This window comes from Pocillopora verrucosa, chromosome 1, assembly GCF_036669915.1.
Source record: "Pocillopora verrucosa isolate sample1 chromosome 1, ASM3666991v2, whole genome shotgun sequence".
In the NCBI taxonomy this organism is placed as follows: domain Eukaryota; kingdom Metazoa; phylum Cnidaria; class Anthozoa; order Scleractinia; family Pocilloporidae; genus Pocillopora; species Pocillopora verrucosa.
This window is the reverse complement of record NC_089312.1, coordinates 22,634,450-22,652,765: the sequence shown is the minus strand read 5'-3', so window position 1 is coordinate 22,652,765 and position 18,316 is coordinate 22,634,450. Positions and strand designations below refer to the sequence as shown.

At 38.1% G+C, this 18,316-nt stretch overlaps 4 protein-coding genes across 7 annotated transcripts in view; 2 read left to right on the top strand and 2 right to left on the bottom strand.

Annotated features, from left to right (window-relative positions):
• Positions 1-5,281, top strand: part of LOC131796663 (A disintegrin and metalloproteinase with thrombospondin motifs 2) — a 30,475-nt gene extending 25,194 nt beyond the window's left edge. For 3 of the 4 annotated variants that reach the window (XM_059114265.2, XM_059114263.2, XM_059114266.2), the window contains 8 exons: positions 77-203; positions 527-653; positions 1,286-1,487; positions 1,680-1,821; positions 2,070-2,228; positions 2,597-2,853; positions 3,242-3,344; positions 3,965-5,281. In XM_059114265.2, the coding sequence (XP_058970248.2) occupies positions 77-203; positions 527-653; positions 1,286-1,487; positions 1,680-1,821; positions 2,070-2,228; positions 2,597-2,853; positions 3,242-3,344; positions 3,965-4,098 (1,251 nt within the window). In that variant the 3' untranslated portion in view covers positions 4,099-5,281. Of the gene's footprint in view, positions 1-76; positions 204-526; positions 654-1,285; positions 1,488-1,679; positions 1,822-2,069; positions 2,229-2,596; positions 2,854-3,241; positions 3,349-3,964 lie in introns of all 4 variants that reach the window. The other variant, XM_059114264.2, reaches the window with a different exon arrangement.
• Positions 5,282-6,200: 919 nt separating this feature from the next.
• LOC131796665 (CDGSH iron-sulfur domain-containing protein 2A) lies at positions 6,201-7,828 on the bottom strand. The gene is made up of 2 exons (XM_059114267.2): positions 7,477-7,828; positions 6,201-6,632 (listed from the first exon to the last, which is right to left on the bottom strand). The coding sequence occupies exons 1-2, from the start codon at positions 7,813-7,815 to the stop codon at positions 6,513-6,515; spliced, it is 459 nt and encodes a 152-aa protein (XP_058970250.2). The 5' UTR covers positions 7,816-7,828; the 3' UTR covers positions 6,201-6,512.
• Positions 7,829-9,328: 1,500 nt separating this feature from the next.
• LOC131796668 (CDGSH iron-sulfur domain-containing protein 2 homolog A) lies at positions 9,329-10,810 on the bottom strand. The gene is made up of 2 exons (XM_059114269.2): positions 10,439-10,810; positions 9,329-9,711 (listed from the first exon to the last, which is right to left on the bottom strand). The coding sequence occupies exons 1-2, from the start codon at positions 10,748-10,750 to the stop codon at positions 9,616-9,618; spliced, it is 408 nt and encodes a 135-aa protein (XP_058970252.1). The 5' UTR covers positions 10,751-10,810; the 3' UTR covers positions 9,329-9,615.
• A 96-nt stretch (positions 10,811-10,906) lies between these two features.
• Positions 10,907-16,741, top strand: LOC131796764 (sodium/hydrogen exchanger 9B2). The gene is made up of 8 exons (XM_059114362.2): positions 10,907-11,469; positions 12,284-12,459; positions 12,613-12,719; positions 13,124-13,276; positions 13,975-14,083; positions 15,174-15,310; positions 15,433-15,513; positions 15,818-16,741. The coding sequence occupies exons 1-8, from the start codon at positions 10,907-10,909 to the stop codon at positions 16,001-16,003; spliced, it is 1,512 nt and encodes a 503-aa protein (XP_058970345.2). The 3' UTR covers positions 16,004-16,741.
• Positions 16,742-18,316: the final 1,575 nt, after the last annotated feature.

Below are 18,316 nucleotides of genomic sequence, written 5' to 3'. Positions count from 1 at the left end.
AAATTAGTACTCGTTCTTTCCCCGGCTACAACTGTTCAATTAAATTCATTCAGAAAGAAATGCTCTGTTGTTGCAGGTAAAGATTAGTGAGTCACCAGCGCCTGTAACTCTGCGTTATTCGCTTAACAAACCAAACAGCAATGAAAGTGATTTCTATTGGTCTCATCTCAAATGGTCTGAATGTTCCAGAACCTGCGGAGAAGGTTTGTAAATAAACAATAATAAATTAATTTTCCGGGTTCCACTTCAAGGAAAGAGAATGCTATTTAGGTTGTTAATTTTAGCAAATGCAAAGAATTTAAGAGAATTTTAAACGTGAGCTGAGAGTTGACAACGAAATCTGTTTTTTGCTAAATAGAGGCAGGAGTTAGTGCATTTCCTTGCTTGTGAAAATGATGACTCTTCAGTTTGGTAAAAGTGTAACACTTAAGCGCGCATCGATCGGTTAGTCGAGCTGCACTTGCCAATTCAAATTACCTACCTTTTCTGCTCTAACTCAAAAATCAATATCTCCTCTATTTTTAAGGAATACAAATACGCATATACAGATGCCTCAAAAGAGAAGACGACAATGAAGTTTCAGAAAAAAACTGCTTTTCCGTCAATAAACCCGAACCTTTGACCAGACCTTGTAATTTAACAGCATGTGAGAGGTATGAAAGCAGCTATTTATCTTGCCTCAGGATTCATTTTCTAATTAAGGTTAATGTTAATGTTTTTCCATGTCCTATATCTGTAACCACTGCAACACAAATTTATCAAAACTGTACTGATAGAAGTGAACTTTTTGCGGAAAGATTTTTCAGTTCTTGTGAAACAAAGGCTATTCTGCCTTTAAGCCGTACGCATAAAAATCCGCCGAAGTGATTCGCGTTGTGGTATCATAAAGTCTTGAAATGATATTTTGCTATGGTCAGCAAACATCAAAGAGGCAGGAATAAATTATAAAGGTCTATGATAATAACTGATGTTAAATATTGACATGTATTGGTAATAACTTAGTTACAAGATCTTGGCCAAGATTTTGCGATGTACAAGCTGTCTTGTAAGTCCAGGAACCCTTTAGGCCTGACCATCAGTATGCATATCCTCCATACTGTCCTCTTAACATTTTCTTTGGTACTGTCGCTTGGTCACGATCAAGAGCTTCTTCAATTACCGATCATATTCCCTATTCTCATTACCTTCACGTTTGATTCATCTGTAATACTTGAAGGAGAAATTAGATGGGTATGATCACTTCTGTAGTTGAGAATCAGCTCTACAATTAACTTGTGTGATTCAGGTATGAATGGAGGGTCTCTGAGTGGAGCGACTGTTCAAAGCCATGTGATCGTGGAAAGCAAAACCGTACTGTAGAATGCAAAGGTGTCTTGGGTAAAATGCTGGTTAACTCCTCACTTTGTACAGCGGATAAACCTGAAATCGAACAAATATGTAACGATGATTCGTGTCCTGCAAAGTGGGTTACGGGAAACTGGTCAGAGGTGGGTGATTACGTTTGTTACATAGTTAACAATTATGAAAGATGCTGCCTCAGATGTTCAGTCAGTGACAACTTCTTTTTCGGAAAGCTACACTGTATTGAAAACTGCCCCAGAGGATACGTATTTTGGTGCTTGAATAGACTAACTGTTCATTCTAGTACTAAGTGATTTGATTTTTTTTTCGGTCCAAAGTGTTCACGAACGTGTGGGAGCAGTTACCAGTCTCGCTCAGTAGAGTGCCGCGATATACTGGGGGCCTTGTCTTTGAATTGTCCAAGGGAAACAAAAGAAGGCATTATTAGGAGATGTAGGAAAGAGCCATGTGCAGGTGAAGGTGAGTATTCAGGGTGCATGTCACGCATCTTAGAGGAGTTAGAGCATCTCTAAAAATTGAACTTAGATATTTCGAGTTCAACATATGGCTGTTCTATACTCGTTCCATTTCAGTTAAGAATATTCTTCCCTAATTTGTGCCTCGCTGGCAAAACTGACTAACTTCTTCAAAGGAGCGGAAAATACTGCTAGGAGCAACCGTATACGCTGTACTAATATGCTATGTTTTTTTGCCCTCATTTCTTTCAGATTTTGTCAACATTTCATGTACTTTCGAGCAAGGTCTTTGCGGTTGGGAGAATGTACGTGGATCTAGTCTAGATCAATTTGACTGGACTCTGTGGAACAGCAGTACACCAAGTAGGAAGACAGGCCCCTCCGTAGATCACACTCATGGGACATCCAAAGGCGAGTCCCTCAACTCTTGGCACTGTATTTTAGATGTATCTTTAGTATTCTGTAAGCGACTTTTGGTAATGAACTTTCTGAGGAATTTAGTAACGATTTCGGAGATATGTTTTATCATGCAACTACACCAGTAATGTTGTGAGGTCTGGAAAAAGCTTTGAAAGAAGTTCAGCTACGACTGTAGGCTAAACTCACGTCTTCCAGTTTCCTCCTTTCGGATACTGCAACGCGCTCTCAATAACATTGAGACAGACAGAGTTAGACAGACCATGCCAGCTGACAGGCTACCTGATGAATAATTAAGCAGCTCTGAGGCTGGCTAGTTGACTGACTGACTGACTGACTGACTACTTGATTGATTTCTGCAGGTTTTTACGTTTACATAGAGGCATCAGATCCACAGAAACGAAATTATCGCGCCAGGTTAGCAAGTCCACTGGTGAAGGCTAAAAGAGTGTGTATTGACTTCTGGTATCATATGTACGGGGCAAATATGGGCTCGCTCCGGGTTATCCACAGGGACCCAAAATCCAGAAGAGAACGGCGATTATGGTATAAGTCGAAAAACCAACTCAATGAATGGCATAATGAGCGACTTCTCGTCTCATCTTACTTGCCTTATCAGGTAAAATGCAATGCCTTGTGTGGCTCATGTGAGTTTAAGAGTTTTCGTGAGGAGAATAGTAAGCTCTTTCTAGACGCTTATTTACAAAAATTAAGGTGCCACCGTAGCAAGACGAACAGTTCTGACCAGTTCTTTAAAATTCTGCTGTGCAGAAAAAAAAAAACTAACTATCGTGCCTAGTCAATCACAAAGGAATTTCCTTTAGTTGGGATTCTTATAATCTCTCTCTTATTCTTCTGGCTAGTAAATGACACATGATTCTCTTTACTACCAGAAAGAGCGTAAACACTAACACGATTTGGGCGTAAACACCAAGTCTACTGTAGTACCTGGTCATTGATAAGGTGACATACCGTTGCATTGACATATTCTTTGTTTTTATTCTTAGATTATATTTGAGGCAGTTCGAGGTAGAGGATTTTCCAGTGACGTAGCACTAGACGATATTAAAGTGTCGAGCGGTAGCTGTCCTTCCAAAAATACCAAAACACGTGGGTTTGTACAATGATCTGTTACAAAGTCGTTGCTATTGCGCTCTCTTGCGCAGATCATCATAGCTTTCAGATTAAGCTCTAATTACATAAATTAATTGCATCTAATTAAATAAGCTTTGGATGGATGTGACATGCATTGTTTACGACATAACAAAGAAATTTACTCTGAGTTGATTCACTTTTCCTATTATCCTTAAGTAATTTTTGAAGAATTAGCTTGAACCGTTTTATGTCTGGGGCACTCACTCGCCTGGCTTCATTCATTATTTCGGCTTCCCCACACGCATAACGTAATATTCACAAATTTCTTTCTCTACCTAAATTTTTTCCTTTTTTTAATTTTCATTTTCCCTATTTTTAAAATATGAAGAGTACTCTTTTTCAGTTACACAAAGTCTCTTTTTCGCCGGTCAACTTAACTTCTAGGAGCAGTCAAGTCTCGGATTGTCAATAGATAAATGAAATTTCAACTGGTCACTCTTTCTAAAACGTCTCTAATCAAATCAACGCAGTTGCGTGATTCGCACTAGCGTGACTAGTTTCAAGAACGTAACGCAAGTAGAGGTTATAACTTTCTTCAGTTACTTAACGTTGTCTATACGTATTTCCCATTTCAGCTCAAAATCGGTGTATCGGTGACCGGTCCAAATACTGCAAAACTGCACTGCGTCTTAACTGGTGTTCTTCGAGGAAATGGGGGCCAATTTGCTGTAAGACTTGCGAACTGTATGCACAGAGCGGATCGAAATGATCTCCTCACACCACGATACAGCATCATTCGAGCAATTGCCTGTTTTGTGTTTATTACATATGCATTACGTATTACAGATGTAGAATGCAAGATTTGCACATGTTGAAAACGAATATCTGTACAGTATAAACTGAAAACAATTATATGAAAGGCCGTTAAGGATATTTGTCCAAATCAAATTGTAGGCATTCTAAAGGCAAAATTCAAACGAAATTACTGAATTATACAATTATATCCTATAAACGATTTTCTATTAACAAACCATTTTTGTGGGAATTTATCAAATTGAGTTTACTGACATGGAAGTGTCCTGGTTGGAAAATCTTTCTATCTTGAATAACTGCATGGTTCAGTTCATATGCAGATGTACAAATAGGTAGATTTTTGTAATTGCTGCAGAAAATGAAAGTTATTAATGCCTTAGCCTCCCTTTTAAGATGCACTATAAGGGGGTGTTGTTGTATCAAAGGATAGTGTTAAGTGTCCACAGCTAGATAGGCTTCAATTCACCCCTTAGAGCATCCACTTATGGAGCAAGCAATGCTCACTCATGAAGCCTAGCATCAAATGTACAGAAAAAGGACATGTTACCTAACTGTAGAACTTGTATACCATTTAGAGCTCAAGGTGGAGGAAAATTATGTACATCAACATTGTATAGACTGTGGTTTTTAAAAGTGATATTAAAAAAAATGGGCAAAATATAGATGTAGTTGCCAAAAGAATGTAGACATAAATTGATTGCTCCTTTTTCCATTTTCCCATTCTTTTTCCCTCTCAGAGAGGCTTGTGGCAGTTCTTGCACCCTACCTCACATTTAATGGCACTAACCACACAATGCCGATCACTTTGACTCATGAAAGTCATTCACAATGAATTTCTCTTCACAATTTCCACACACTATCCAGCAAAAAGGTGACAAGAATTAGGGGTATAGCTGAGATTTTACAAAGGGGATTCAAACTACCGGTATGTCACTTCCAAGGTGACAAAATGACTGTCATGTTGATATCCACACTATGTTTTTCTTAAAGTAACGTTTTGTTAGAAGTGTAAAGCTGTGTATATATTACAATTTGACTTTTTCTCCATCTGAATTATTCTGTTTGTGTGGTTTTGAAACAAAACATCTCACCAAGGAGAGTGAGGCGCATAACAACCCCTCTCATCCTCCTGCTATGTCCCTGTGGAGGAAAAAGTATCAACTGCGGCATTCAATCAAGATGGAACACCACATGCTCTTGAGTAAATAGTAGAAGAGAGATGGTACGTTTTGAGCTCAGTAAAGAAACAGAGAAAGATGTTTTTCATCTGGTCTCAAGCCATGGGAGAAAGACAACATTACAAGTCCCCATGCAGAATTGAACCTCGGACCTTTACATTCCCACTCTATTTCATTACTGAGCTCAAAACTCACCATCTGTCTTATTTTACTTACTAACATGATGCTATCCACATCACTGATCCTAACTTGTCACATACGAATCTCATAACAGGCCTTGCTCACCATAGACTCTCTGTGGCTAAGTGGTTGAGCATTAGAGTGCAGAATCCAAAGGTCTGAGGTTTGACTCCTCGTGGGGATTCAGAATTGTACCTTTGTCCCATGCTTGTAACATGATGAAAAACACCTTTCTCTATTCTCTTAAGTAGTTCATAAGGACTGTATCAATACTACAAGGTCCAGGTGTTGAACAGGGCTTATGGAAGCAAGTATTAAAAGTAGTTTCTACTTTTCCATAAATTGATTTACACAAGTGAGTTTAGTGGTCAAGGTATTGAAGAGGAAGAGATACTTATCCACTTTCCTCACCAAATAACAGACCCCTTAAAATCATAGAAGGATTCTCCTTGTGTAACACTTTACACTCTAACATCAGTATGCATATTCTCCAGACTGTCCTCTACACATTTCTTATGTTGCTGACAAGGAGAATTTGTTTGACAATCATAATCCTCTTTAATTGGTGATCATTTTCTTCATTCTTGTGACCTTAATAAATAACCCTATTGGAATCATGTAAACTCACTCCATCAATAAAGAATTGCAACTACAAATAGCCTAACTACAACATTCCAGTGCATCATATTTAGTTCTCAACTGAATGTTATAAGAAGGTGTTTATTATGCACCTTTTTCACAAAGTGAGGAGTTGAAGTTGACCTACAATCTATTTCACACCTTTCCTTTGCCAAAATAATTATTTTCGTTTCTTCAACCATAATATCTGGTTGTAATATTTATTGAAAACTGTAGATCTTAACAGTTTCTGAAAGGTTCAACCCCTACAAAAAGTGCATCATGTTCTTAGTGCAACATCTACATGTGCCAAAAATACACTCAGTATAAATTTGTGTTTGTTTATAGATGTGCAGGGGTGTACAGCTGTAGGTGCAAAATTTCAAGAAGCCTGTTAAGATGAAGGTGTGGTTGCTGCAGCAGGTTGAGGCTTCTTTCTCTTCAGCACAAGTGGTCCCACATTGTCTCCTGTTTCTTTGTTGTGCTTGGTATGTGAGCCATCACACCTTGGGAACTTAAGATTAGAAAAAAGTGTAAGAGTTAGGTTGGATTCATTCTCAGATGAAAAACAAAATTTCTGACACAGACCTTGCACACTACATACTCTATAGTCTCAATAATAGCTTGGTTGCACATCACCAACTATAAGTCAGCATCTCTACTGGTGTACCATTCTTGAGTGACCAGCTCACAAATACAGAACATTATGGGAAAAAAGAGTAACTAATGATTGTATGTTTAGATCATCTGAGTAAGGGTAGTCTTGAGAATAACTGTTGCCACATAAAGTGAGTTACATTTGGACAACCTGATTGGCAGTCTTCCAGGGCTATTAAGATGATCTTCTATCAGGTTTTCAATATGTCAATCCCTTCCACTGACAGCAGTTCCTCAACAGATAACCCTTACTATGATAACCATACTGTATGATCCACAAATGTAGGAAACAAACTTAAAATGGGGCTCAATTTTTCAGGGATTGGTTTGCCTCCAATCTCTCATTTCAGTAACTTAAACATCAGACTCCTCCATGGATTCGTTGAGTATGACACACTGAGAGAAAAAAAATTCGTCCGAAGCGAGTATAATGCGCTAACTAGTGGATAGCACCCTCCCTTTGTTGATTCACACTGGGTATTATGTAATACTCTGTCTCCAACTTTTTGATATAGTGTCGTTACCGAACCCACCGCAGAAGGAAAAATGCTGTTGATGACAGCAAATCAATATAAAAAAGCTTGCAATCTCCCTAACGAATGCCACATTAATACCAAAAGAGTCTGCACGGTCAAATCAATTTCTGAAGCCTAATTTACATACTCAACTTGTTTTGTTTAAAGCCTGTTGGCTGATTTTACCTTTTTCGATTTCCAACAACGACAGAAAGCATGATAAGCTGCCTTCTCTGCTAAATCTTCAATCTGAATTGTATCAGCAACTTTCTCCTTGTCCTTTTGCTGTGTTTTGTTGACCCAGTCTTGATCTGGGGTCTTCTTCCCGGTGGGCTTCGATGCTGACCGCCGAGTAAGCCGCTTAATTACGAGATAAATGAACAACGATAGAGTGAGTAAAAGCGGTGCAAGCTGCCGCCATTCCTTTACCGAGAGCTTTAAAAATCCGCCGAAAGTAGAAGGAACCGGCAGAGATCGAAGATAGTTTGGGAGCTGCACTTTGATTACACGCGAAACGGCTTCCATCTTAGAACGCGCTTCTATCACGTGACCTATTAATTTGAATATATTAGTTCTTCTGCGTCCTTAAGAATGTTTAAAATGCCTGTTGCCCACTGTTTCCACTTGTGCACTGACATACTTGCACAAATGTGCGTCAATAGATCAGTTTTTGCAAGGCAGATTAATGAAGCTAAACAATTAGTGATGATAAGTTATACTGTGATAACTTAAAACTTGACACAGTTTAAAAAAATTTGTCATGATATTTATCAGAAGTTGATGGCTTGATGTTTCTTTATATGCCCACTTTTTAACTCTTTGTCGAGGCTCACCTGGTCTTCCCTTAGACTTAAAATGCTCTACAAGCTGGGTGGGGATAAACTTGACAAAATTTTCAATGAAGTCTGATCCAATGTCCTTCCAAATAATATTTTTACCAAAAATATCATCTTCTCTTAGCTCCTAGTTTACCTGGACACCTCTTTTGGAAAAGGAGAGACTAAAAATTTTTTATTTTTAAAGATTACGTTTTGAGCATTAGCCCTTTGTCAGAGTGAAACTTGTCCTTTCATTCACAATGTAGAGAAAATGTTGGAACCCATGAGATCATTAGGATCACATGTACCTCCACTAATGTCATCTACTGCATAACTTGCACTTATTGCAAAATGTTATACATTGGTGGAACAGGAAGACAACTAGGTGACCAATTTCAAGAACTCCTTCGCCAAGTAGAGAGAAATGACAAGGACGCATCCAAACCAGTCACTAGACACTTTAATCTCCCTAAACATTCTAAACAGCATATGGCAGTTTGTGAACTTTCCTCACATCTGGACAGTTTGGAAAACCGTGGCACAACCGTTTGTGGCACAAAACTGTAGAACAAAAAATTATCTATCAAACTGGCATCATCGATCCCCATGCCATCAATAGGCACTTTCCATTCAACTAATTTATTATTGAGGTTTAATTCCTCATGAGGACTCAGAATTTTTTCTTTGTCCCACACTTGTGACAAGATGAAAAAGACATCTTTCTCTAATTTATTCTTGTTTTCTCATCACCATATCCCCACCAATAGCATAGCTCCACTTTCTGAATATAAACACACACACAACCCACAAATCCTCCGATCGCTCTGACAAAGGGCGAACACTCAAAGGTCAGCTTTGAAACTCTTTACAGTGGCCAATCATGTTATCAACTCAGTTGATAATACTAAGTTACCCTGTTATACTCTTCCACTGATGCAGCACCAAAGTTTCTTTAGAAACTTACCCCCTTTGTTATGATGAATTTGGAGTTTGGATTAATACCATGGTGGCTAAAACTTTACAAAAGTTAACTCATAAAATCCCTAATCACTGGCCTCAAGATACCCATTCCAAATTGAATCATAAATTCAGAATCCATACCATATAGTAACAATAGTCACTGCCCCACAAACAATGAAAGCCTAACTAACAAGCTTGTATCTATGTTCATATTACTTCTTAAAACAACCCCCAGATGGAACAATAAGTAAACAAAGAAGTGTCTACATCAGTTTTATTCAGTTGACAAAATAAGTAGTAGCTTCACAATGGAAAGTGTTTGTCATATGCAAAATATCTGTATCTAAAATACATTCACTGTGATCTTTGAAAAAACAGAGAAATTTTGAAAAAACCCAACACCTAGCCAAGGGAATCAATCCATGCAACCTGCACACTAAAACTGGAATATCTACAAAATTTTACATTTACTTTAGACTGTCTACTTAAGACTACTTGCTGGCTGAGCACAAAAGATTACATTTTGCAAGGCACAGAGGAATCTCTTTCAAGAGGAAGGGTTTGCTCTCTTGACAATAATAGGACCCACATTGTCCCCAGTTTCCTTGTTGTGTTCATTGTGGCTACCATCACAGTAAGGGAACTGAAAAAATAAGAAGACAAACAGAGTGAACTGATTGTTGACTTTGATATAAAAGTATAACATGGTGAAAAAATAATAATATCCTAAAACATCTGTGAGAAATACCATGAAAATGATAATATATTTTGTAAGAAAAAAATCGAGAAAAATCAGGATGCCTGCTCAGAACATGGCAAAGATCTCAAAAATTCATATACTCAAGGAGAAATCACTTTTTGTAAGTAACTTACAACATTACTTGATTAAATGCCACCCTCTGATAAATGCTACCCTTCATTGAACACCAGTGATGGAAGCAAAATTACTAATAAAAGACACTCTCCAGTAAAATAATACTGAAATCCTCAATCAGAAGAATGCAGTTGTTATTTGGGTATTATTGGTGTAACTTATAAGTACAGCACAACTAAATAAGTTTGTCATCCCCAGTTTTTTTAAAACCACGCAATCAGAATTCCATCCAAGCAAAAACATATTACATATAATATTCACTGATTAGTAATGTAAATTTTGTTTGTGATTTTCAAAATGTGATTTTGAAATCAACACTGTCCTTGACTAAACGCTGCATTGGAAGCCTTGATTTGGTATGTCAAACAATTTTGAAAGCTGATTTACCCCCCGCCCCCACCGGTTTCCATGTCCGAGGGAGGGGCCCTATAGATCAAAAGGTTTCGCGTCAGACCTCACTGCCATTTTTACCTCTGGTTCTGGTAGAAGCACTAACCTTCTTCGATTTCCAGCAACGGCAACAAACCATTTTGTCTCCTAGGTCTTCAATTTGAAATGTATCAGCAACTTTTTCCTTCTCCTTCTCTACTGTCTTGTTCACCCACTCATGTTCTTTTTTTTTTGGCTTCGATGGAATCAGAGCTGAAACTACGAGGTACACAGCCACAGAGGTTGTCACCACCAATGGTACAAGCTGCACCCATTCACTGCCAGAAAGCTTTAGAAATCCGCCAAATGTGGAAGGGATTGGCAGGGATCTCAAATAATTGGGGAGCTGCACTTTAACTCCGCGAGACACGGCGTCCATTTCGGTTTCAAGAATCACGTGAACGACGTACCGGGTGATTGTTTTGTTGTTCTTTTGTACTCTTTGTTTCTTCGCATCGTTAGCGGCTAGTCAGCAGCTTCTGAAAGTAACGTCTAATACGTCATGTTTGACGATGTTTAAAAGCAGATTTTCATCATGGCGGACGAAAACAACTTGCAAATTCGAAACCAAGAAGCTGCTGTAACTAGCAAAAGAGCCAGAGTTTTACAATTTGTTGGACTTTTTATTCCTCCTTCAGGGTTTTTTGGACAAACTTTGACTCGTGCTGTGATTGTCATCCTCAGCTGGGCAGTTTTATGGTCCATTCTTGGTGCTGAACTTCTACCAGGAGGCAACATCTTCGGAATTTTCAACGTGATAGTGCTTGCCGCTTTAGGTGGCTTTATGACCAGAAAAATCTCTAAAGGCACCTTGCCTTCGCTACTAGGAATGCTTGTTGTTGGATTCATTTTACGTAATGTGCCAGGGATCAATGTAGCGCGCCATATTGACAAGAAATGGTCAGCAACTTTGCGCAGTATGGCGCTTGTTGTAATTCTTACGCGATCAGGTTTGGAACTGGACCCAGGAGCTTTGCGGCGGCTTAAATTCACTGTAATTCGCTTGGCTTTTTGCCCATGTATTGGAGAGGCCATCACGGTGGCTGTTGTTGGTAAACTGTTATTAAACATGCCTTGGCTTTGGGGGTTTCAACTTGGGTAAGTGTCAGCGATATCCGACCGCAAGCGCTAGACGAGCCGCTGCAAATGCCGCTTTTAAGACTAACAGGGTTTTTTTTATATCAAACATTGATTGAAATGAGTGCGGTGCTATCCAGGATAAAGGGGCATATGATCAATTAGAATATGTACACCATGAGAAACATATTTCAATGTTTAAAATTATTCTAGGAGCAGTTTGTTTGATAGAGTTAAACATTTTACTACAATAAGAGATTTTACCTCAGAAAATTTCCTCAAGCTTTAAAATTAAATTTTTCCTCAGTGTTCTATAATTAAATTAAATTAATTTCCTGTACAATTTTGTAAAACCCAATTGGATATCAGAGGGAATTGTGCTCTTCAAATAAAGTATCATAATTGGAGAACCTCTCTCCAGAGGAAAAGCCCTTTCCATCTTCCAGGCATTGTGCAGACAGTTACATCACATAGACCTTTAACTCCCAAGATCTTACCTTTTTCTCCCCTTGTTACTTGGTTACAAGAATTAGGTGATTGATCAAGATAACAACTTCTACCTGATAAGTGTGAGTATTCTCACTACCTGTTTGCTGGATGATGTAAAGATATTATAGGGAGAAGTTACTTGTTGATCACCTCTGGAAGTTAAAGGGTTAACTACACAATTGGTGCAGAAATGGTTTGGGTGCAATTTAATGACAACACACCTAGTTTGTGGTCTGGTCTCTCAACAGAAAATTAGATAAACTTCAGAAGGATGGCCACTAAGCTCATGTTAAGGTATTTCATGTAGGTTTATTGTTTGCTGATTATGAATTCCTTTCCTTTTCAGGTTTGTTCTTGGTGCTGTCACACCAGCTGTTGTAGTTCCCCAGCTTCTCACTTTGCAGCAGAGAGGTTTTGGTGTTGAACAAGGAATCCCCACTTTAGTTATGGCTGCATCATCATTTGATGATGTCATTGCTATAAGTTTGTTTGGAGTTTTTCTTGGAATTGCATTTTCAGAAGGTTAGTTATAGTATTCCTACATGTGATTTGGAAAAGTGTCATCTTTGTTGAATTTGTCCTCATTAATAAGTTATTGACACATACCTCTAATGGTGTGTGTTTTGATAATTAATATTTCTGTAGCTGATGTGTGTGGTTTTACACTGTGGTTAGGAAACATAGTGTTCAACATCTTCAGAGGTCCTATTGAGCTGTTAATGGGTGCTGTATTTGGAAGCTTGGTTGGAATTTTGTGCTGGTTCTTACCAAACAAATATGAGGTAAAGTATTTACACACCAACAAAATGATAGAGAAATGAAGCCAGTTTTTACTGGTCACCTGTAGCTTTCTCCCCACTGTTGATATACCAGAAGTGTTTTTTTATCGAGTGCTCATGATGCTGGATTCAGCGTGATATTCTCAAACTATCATCATGGTTATAATACTTGGTAACTTCATTTTTCAGGCAATGGGTCATTTTTCAATTAACAAAGAGAAAATTATAGCTTTATTCAAACTTTAAGAAGATGATGATTGAATTGCAGTTTATATGTCACCATTTACCCACCTATGTGTTACACACGCAATCTTGTTGTGTGTTTAATTATACCAACCAATGGCTCCTAAGAAATATTTGCATTATTGTCATTTACATGTCTGTGCACCCTTTTTTTCTACTGTCAGCAAGACAGATCACGTAACAGATTTGTGATTCTCCTTGGCTGTGCCATGTTCTCAGTGTTTGGTAGTAATATGGCTCAGTTTTCAGGAGCAGGAGCCCTCGGTGTTCTTGTTCTAGCTACAGTAGCATCACATGGTTGGGGAGACATTGAGAAGGTTAGTGAACAGTACACATCAAGCTTTTGTTAGATTTGAAATCAACCATGGCAACATACATGTACACTATCATTCTGGTCTGTTATCTTAATAGGTCATTTTACAGTTGTGTACTTAGTTGCCAAGCCTTTGAGTTGGAGTGAGGCTGAAGGTGACCTTGTTGTGATAGAGACCAGTATCTAGTTAGCATGATAACAAAGTAATTTGCATTTGAAAAACAGCAAGGTTTGTATCATAACAAGGTCACCCTTAGCCTCATTCCTGTTCAAAGGCTTGGCAACCAAGCACACAACTGTAAAATGGACTATTTTATTGTCACATAGCATTGTGTTTAATTCAGTTCTCTCTAGCTCACAAATCTTAATTTTATTTAATACAGTTTGGTGCTTTCTCATGCTCAAAGTACAAATAGTTTCAGTCTTAAGTGCAAAATTTTGTGGGCTCAACCAAATTGCATCTGCCAATGGGTATTAAAATGAATCAAGCAGTGTACAGGGTGTAATAATATTATAAACAGTTGCACTCATTTGAATATAGAACTAAGAAGTATACATGTATGTAACTATCGGTTGGCAATTGTGCTAATTGCTTGCTCTGAATGATGATAGCCTCACCTGTCTGTATATAAGTTTTAAGGATTAATTTGTGTGTTTTGGAAGGTAAAAAGCATTTATTAAAACAGCAAACTGTTTTTCCAGGCTCCAATTGCTGATGCTATGGCTGTAGTTTGGGAATTCTTTCAACCTCTGCTGTTTGGTTTAATTGGTGCAGAAGTCAGAATTGAATACATGGATAGCACACTTATTGGTAGGTCTTGGGAACATGATTTTGTGAATAATGCCCAAATTTTAATAATACTCACTGTCTGATGCCACCATCCAACATTGCACTTCTTTTCTCTGCTTCTTCCACAATCAGTCAGAGAAATTCTCTAGAAGCATATCAGATTTGATTTTGTAGGTCTTTGTTCCCCTTTATCATGGTAATTTAACTCCACACTGTAGTGATTGTTATGGTGGTACCTTTTAGCACTAGTTGGAATTGGCACTCTGACAATGTGGCCATGCAAAGAGTGTAAGATTAATAGTTTGTAACTCATGACAGTTTTTCAGTAAGAATTTATAGTGTGGGGTGTCATGCACCCAGTGCAGCAGACATGGGTTGTTGTGCACTGGAGTTCTCGGAGTGTCAACCACAGTGTAGGAATCAACAACACAAGTTGATTCAACAAGATATAATGCTATCACCTGAATATCGTACACATGCATGAAATTAAAAGGGGAAACTGCAATGTACAAGATTAAAAAATTGGCAGAGGCTAATCACAAAATAAGTGAAATTGAAAAGAAAATTAGCTAAGATTAAATACAATAGGCTGGAACTTATGTCTGATCCTGTCTTTAAGGGCTTAGAGAAACTGCAACGTTATGTAGCTGGAACTTAATCTTATGTAAAAAGAAAGTCTGATCTAACTCCATTGATCTCCTTACTCCAACTACCTTGATAATTAATGGGTGTACCATTATAAAGGTATAATTCAGGTGTACAATTGTAAACTGGTTTATCAGGAATGCTAGCCAAGTAATTAATTCAAACTGTGAACAATAGTATACTGTATCTAGAAAATAGGGGCATAAACTTGACAAGAAAACAAAGCAGAACTTCTTTTACTTTAAATCAAAGCAAAGACTTGACAAGAAAACAAAACAGAAAATTTCTACTTTAAATCAAAACAAAGGTGATTACATAATCAAAGTCTTCTTCAAATGTTTATTACACGGGAGGTGTGCTTTAATAAGCAGTCTCTCTGCAACCTCTTGGTCTCACATCCCTAACATTTGATCATGAATTGTGAACAATTTTCCTTAGTTGTCTTCTTGTTTGATGTTTGTTTCAGGAAAAGCATTTGGTTTACTCACCATAGCAATGATAGTTAGACTGATTGTAACATTCTTTGTTGTATCTGGAAACAATCTCAGCATAAGGGACAAGATTTTTGTTGCTATAGCTTGGTCTCCAAAAGCAACTGTGCAGGTACATTGTAAACTTTAAGGGAATAATTTGTAAAAAGTAATTTGTTCTTCCTAGAGTCAAATTTAACACCAGCTCTTTAACATGCACCAGTGACAGAATTCCTTGACATGTCTTCTTTCAAGGCTGCCATTGGCTCAGTATCACTGGATATTGCTAGGGAACGAGGTTTCACAGGATTGCATCAAGAGGAACTTGGAATTCAGGTAAATTTTGGTTATTTTCCAGTACTGGGTAACAATAGCGAACCTAATTGAAGTTGTCAGTATTATAACCTAGCCTTCATCTTTCCTCTTCATACCAATCAATATAATGAGGCTTTTTCTCTCCCTTTTACCTGCTTTGGCAGAATTGTTAATCCATGGCTCATACTTTCTCTTTCACGGTCAAGAGAAAAACTAAGTGATTGGGCAAAATTGCATGGTCTAGTTTTGTAAATCTTCATTACAACAGAATTTAAACTGGTCAAGTGTACTTTATCCTTAGCAGCTTTTTTTAACTGCTCTGTAGATCTTAACCATAGCTGTGCTGTCCATTCTCCTCACTGCTCCAACTGGCGCAGTGGGAATTGCCATTTCTGGCCCTCGATTGTTACACAGTGCGGTAGAAACACAAGAGATTGGGAGCAAAAGAGAAGTGGAACCAATTCTTGAGGGACAGGGTGCAGGGTTTGAAGAAATTAATACTAATGTGTAATGTGGCTTTACATTGATCAGTACGGAGAAAAAAAAGAGCTAAGAAACAATTAGTAATGGAAGAGAGAAACAAACAATGGGAGAGAGAGAGAGGAAAAGGGCTGTTTTTTTGCCACATTGTGGTCTGGTCCTTCTACTCAAAGAAAAAAAAGGAAAGGTTGGGTATTTATGACTATGTCAATCCTTGGTCTGTATCAATTGTTTGATAATTTTGATCAAAGAGAGTCTGGCATCATTGTGACAGCTTATCCCAAGGGCCTGATGCAATACATGGGACTGGGACTGAGAAGGACAGATTGGTATCACTGGCAATCTCTTATTAAAAGAAAAAATTGTTATTGGGATGTGGACAAAAAAAGACTTGGAAATGGAATTTGTGCAATATTTTGACCAAGAAATGACATTTATTTGCCCCACACCCCCCCCCCCCACCCTCCTTCCCTTCCTTAAAAACACCTTATCTCCAGTTATTTTAATGGTGGTTAGAAATTGAGAGAGTGACTGACCCTTATGAAATCTTTATTTTTAGTATTTATTCATCATATATTTAAAGTTCCATTGTTGTATAAAGATATCTACATGGTTTACAAGAGATGTCACAAAACTTGAACATGAAGTCTGCATTCAGAACAAGAATGCCGTTCATTCTTATTGTTTTTCTCTGCAGTCCCCTTGATTCAAATCTGCTCATGAATAATAAATCTTGAAGCTTTTAAGTTCTTAATTCTACCTCCAAGAATAGTGCGATTTCTTTAACCATCACCTTCCACATCAGAGTTCTTTTATTATCACAGCACTCATTGATTGCAGGAGGATTGTCATGGAAGAAAACGTTAAAACTGTTTTCTTTTACATAATATAGGGCACCATGTAATTTCCGAGATTGGTTCTTGACCTAGATTCAGTGCAACCCCCATTGAAACTTTCCCTCCTCAGAGGGGGAGGAAAGGGAGTTTGATATATTTGTAAAGTGTTCTCAGTTGGGCAACAACTGAATCCCGAAAGTCCTCAAATTTGACTTCTTTATGTCTTCCCATTCCCCCTAGCCAGGTAGCCTACGTGTAAAGACTTCGACATTGTCCTTTGAGACAATTAAAGACCATTACAAGATGTAGCAACTGATGATGGGGGTCTATTATTATCTTACCCTACCAAATTGAGAAATCCTCCATCCAAAGTGAAAACCTTTTTTTTTTCGCCGTTGTCGCAAACTGTTAGGTTGTTGTACTTGTCAATAGCAAGATCAGTAGAGTTTTTTAGTTTGCTCATCGCTGGATCTTTTAGAGCCAATATCGTAGAAGAAATCACCGTCATTGTTGAACACTGTAAAAGTTACTGAAGTGGGTTTGTCGTTATGTTTTTCAAAGTCATACTCTTTGATTAATTTTCCATTAGAACTGAAGAGCTGTACTCTATAATGGTTAGAGTCTGTAACTGTAACAGCCTCGGTGACATTACTGACTGCCATACTTGATTGAACCTCTGGTACCCGAACTGGTAGGCTGACTCATACCAGTGTGGAGGCCCTTGGACACACCAAGTGCTGCTAGGTAGTGGTTGACCGTTCAATGTGATTCCTGTGCAATATTCCTTTGCTCTACCAAAAATATGTCACAGAATATTGATCATTTTTTTTTGTCCTTTATAGTCACGCTTGACGCTATTTCTCCCTAAACTTCATCCTCGATTATAACTTCCTCTTGAACATGTTTAACTGTAATGTTTACACTGTAAGACAAAGTGTAAACATTGGGCAACTGCGAGTTACGCATAACCGCCGAAGAAATCGCACGCGAGAACGTCACATGATATCGTCTCGCGATATCTGGAAAGGTTTCTTCTTTGAGAGAGTTTGGTGTACTTTTTCGTTCTTATTTCTTAAACAGATTTCGGCGTCACCTGAGTGTTGGCTTCGTAGTTATTTCAAACACAATACGTAATCTAACAGAAACCGTTTATTATGCAGGCTCGGCGAGCACGCATCCTGTGTACCACCTCTGTTGATTAACTACAATTCGGTGCAAGGTAGTAGGTGTTATCTATACGTTAGTCAATCGAATTATCCGACCAGAAGTCCTGGTATTCGAAATTCATTTCATGAATCACTAAGAAAAAAGGATACCCTTGTGTCTTGAGGTGACTATTGGGTACAACTTCCCTGTGCTCGGAGCGCTCAACAGCACTAAACTCCGACAGAGAGGACAATTAAGTATATCTCTAACACTCGTTAGGCATTGGTCCAATCCAGAGTATTTTAGAAACTGATAGCATGTTCACGAGTGTGTAATTTGCCGTTTTCTATTTCTGATGGGAA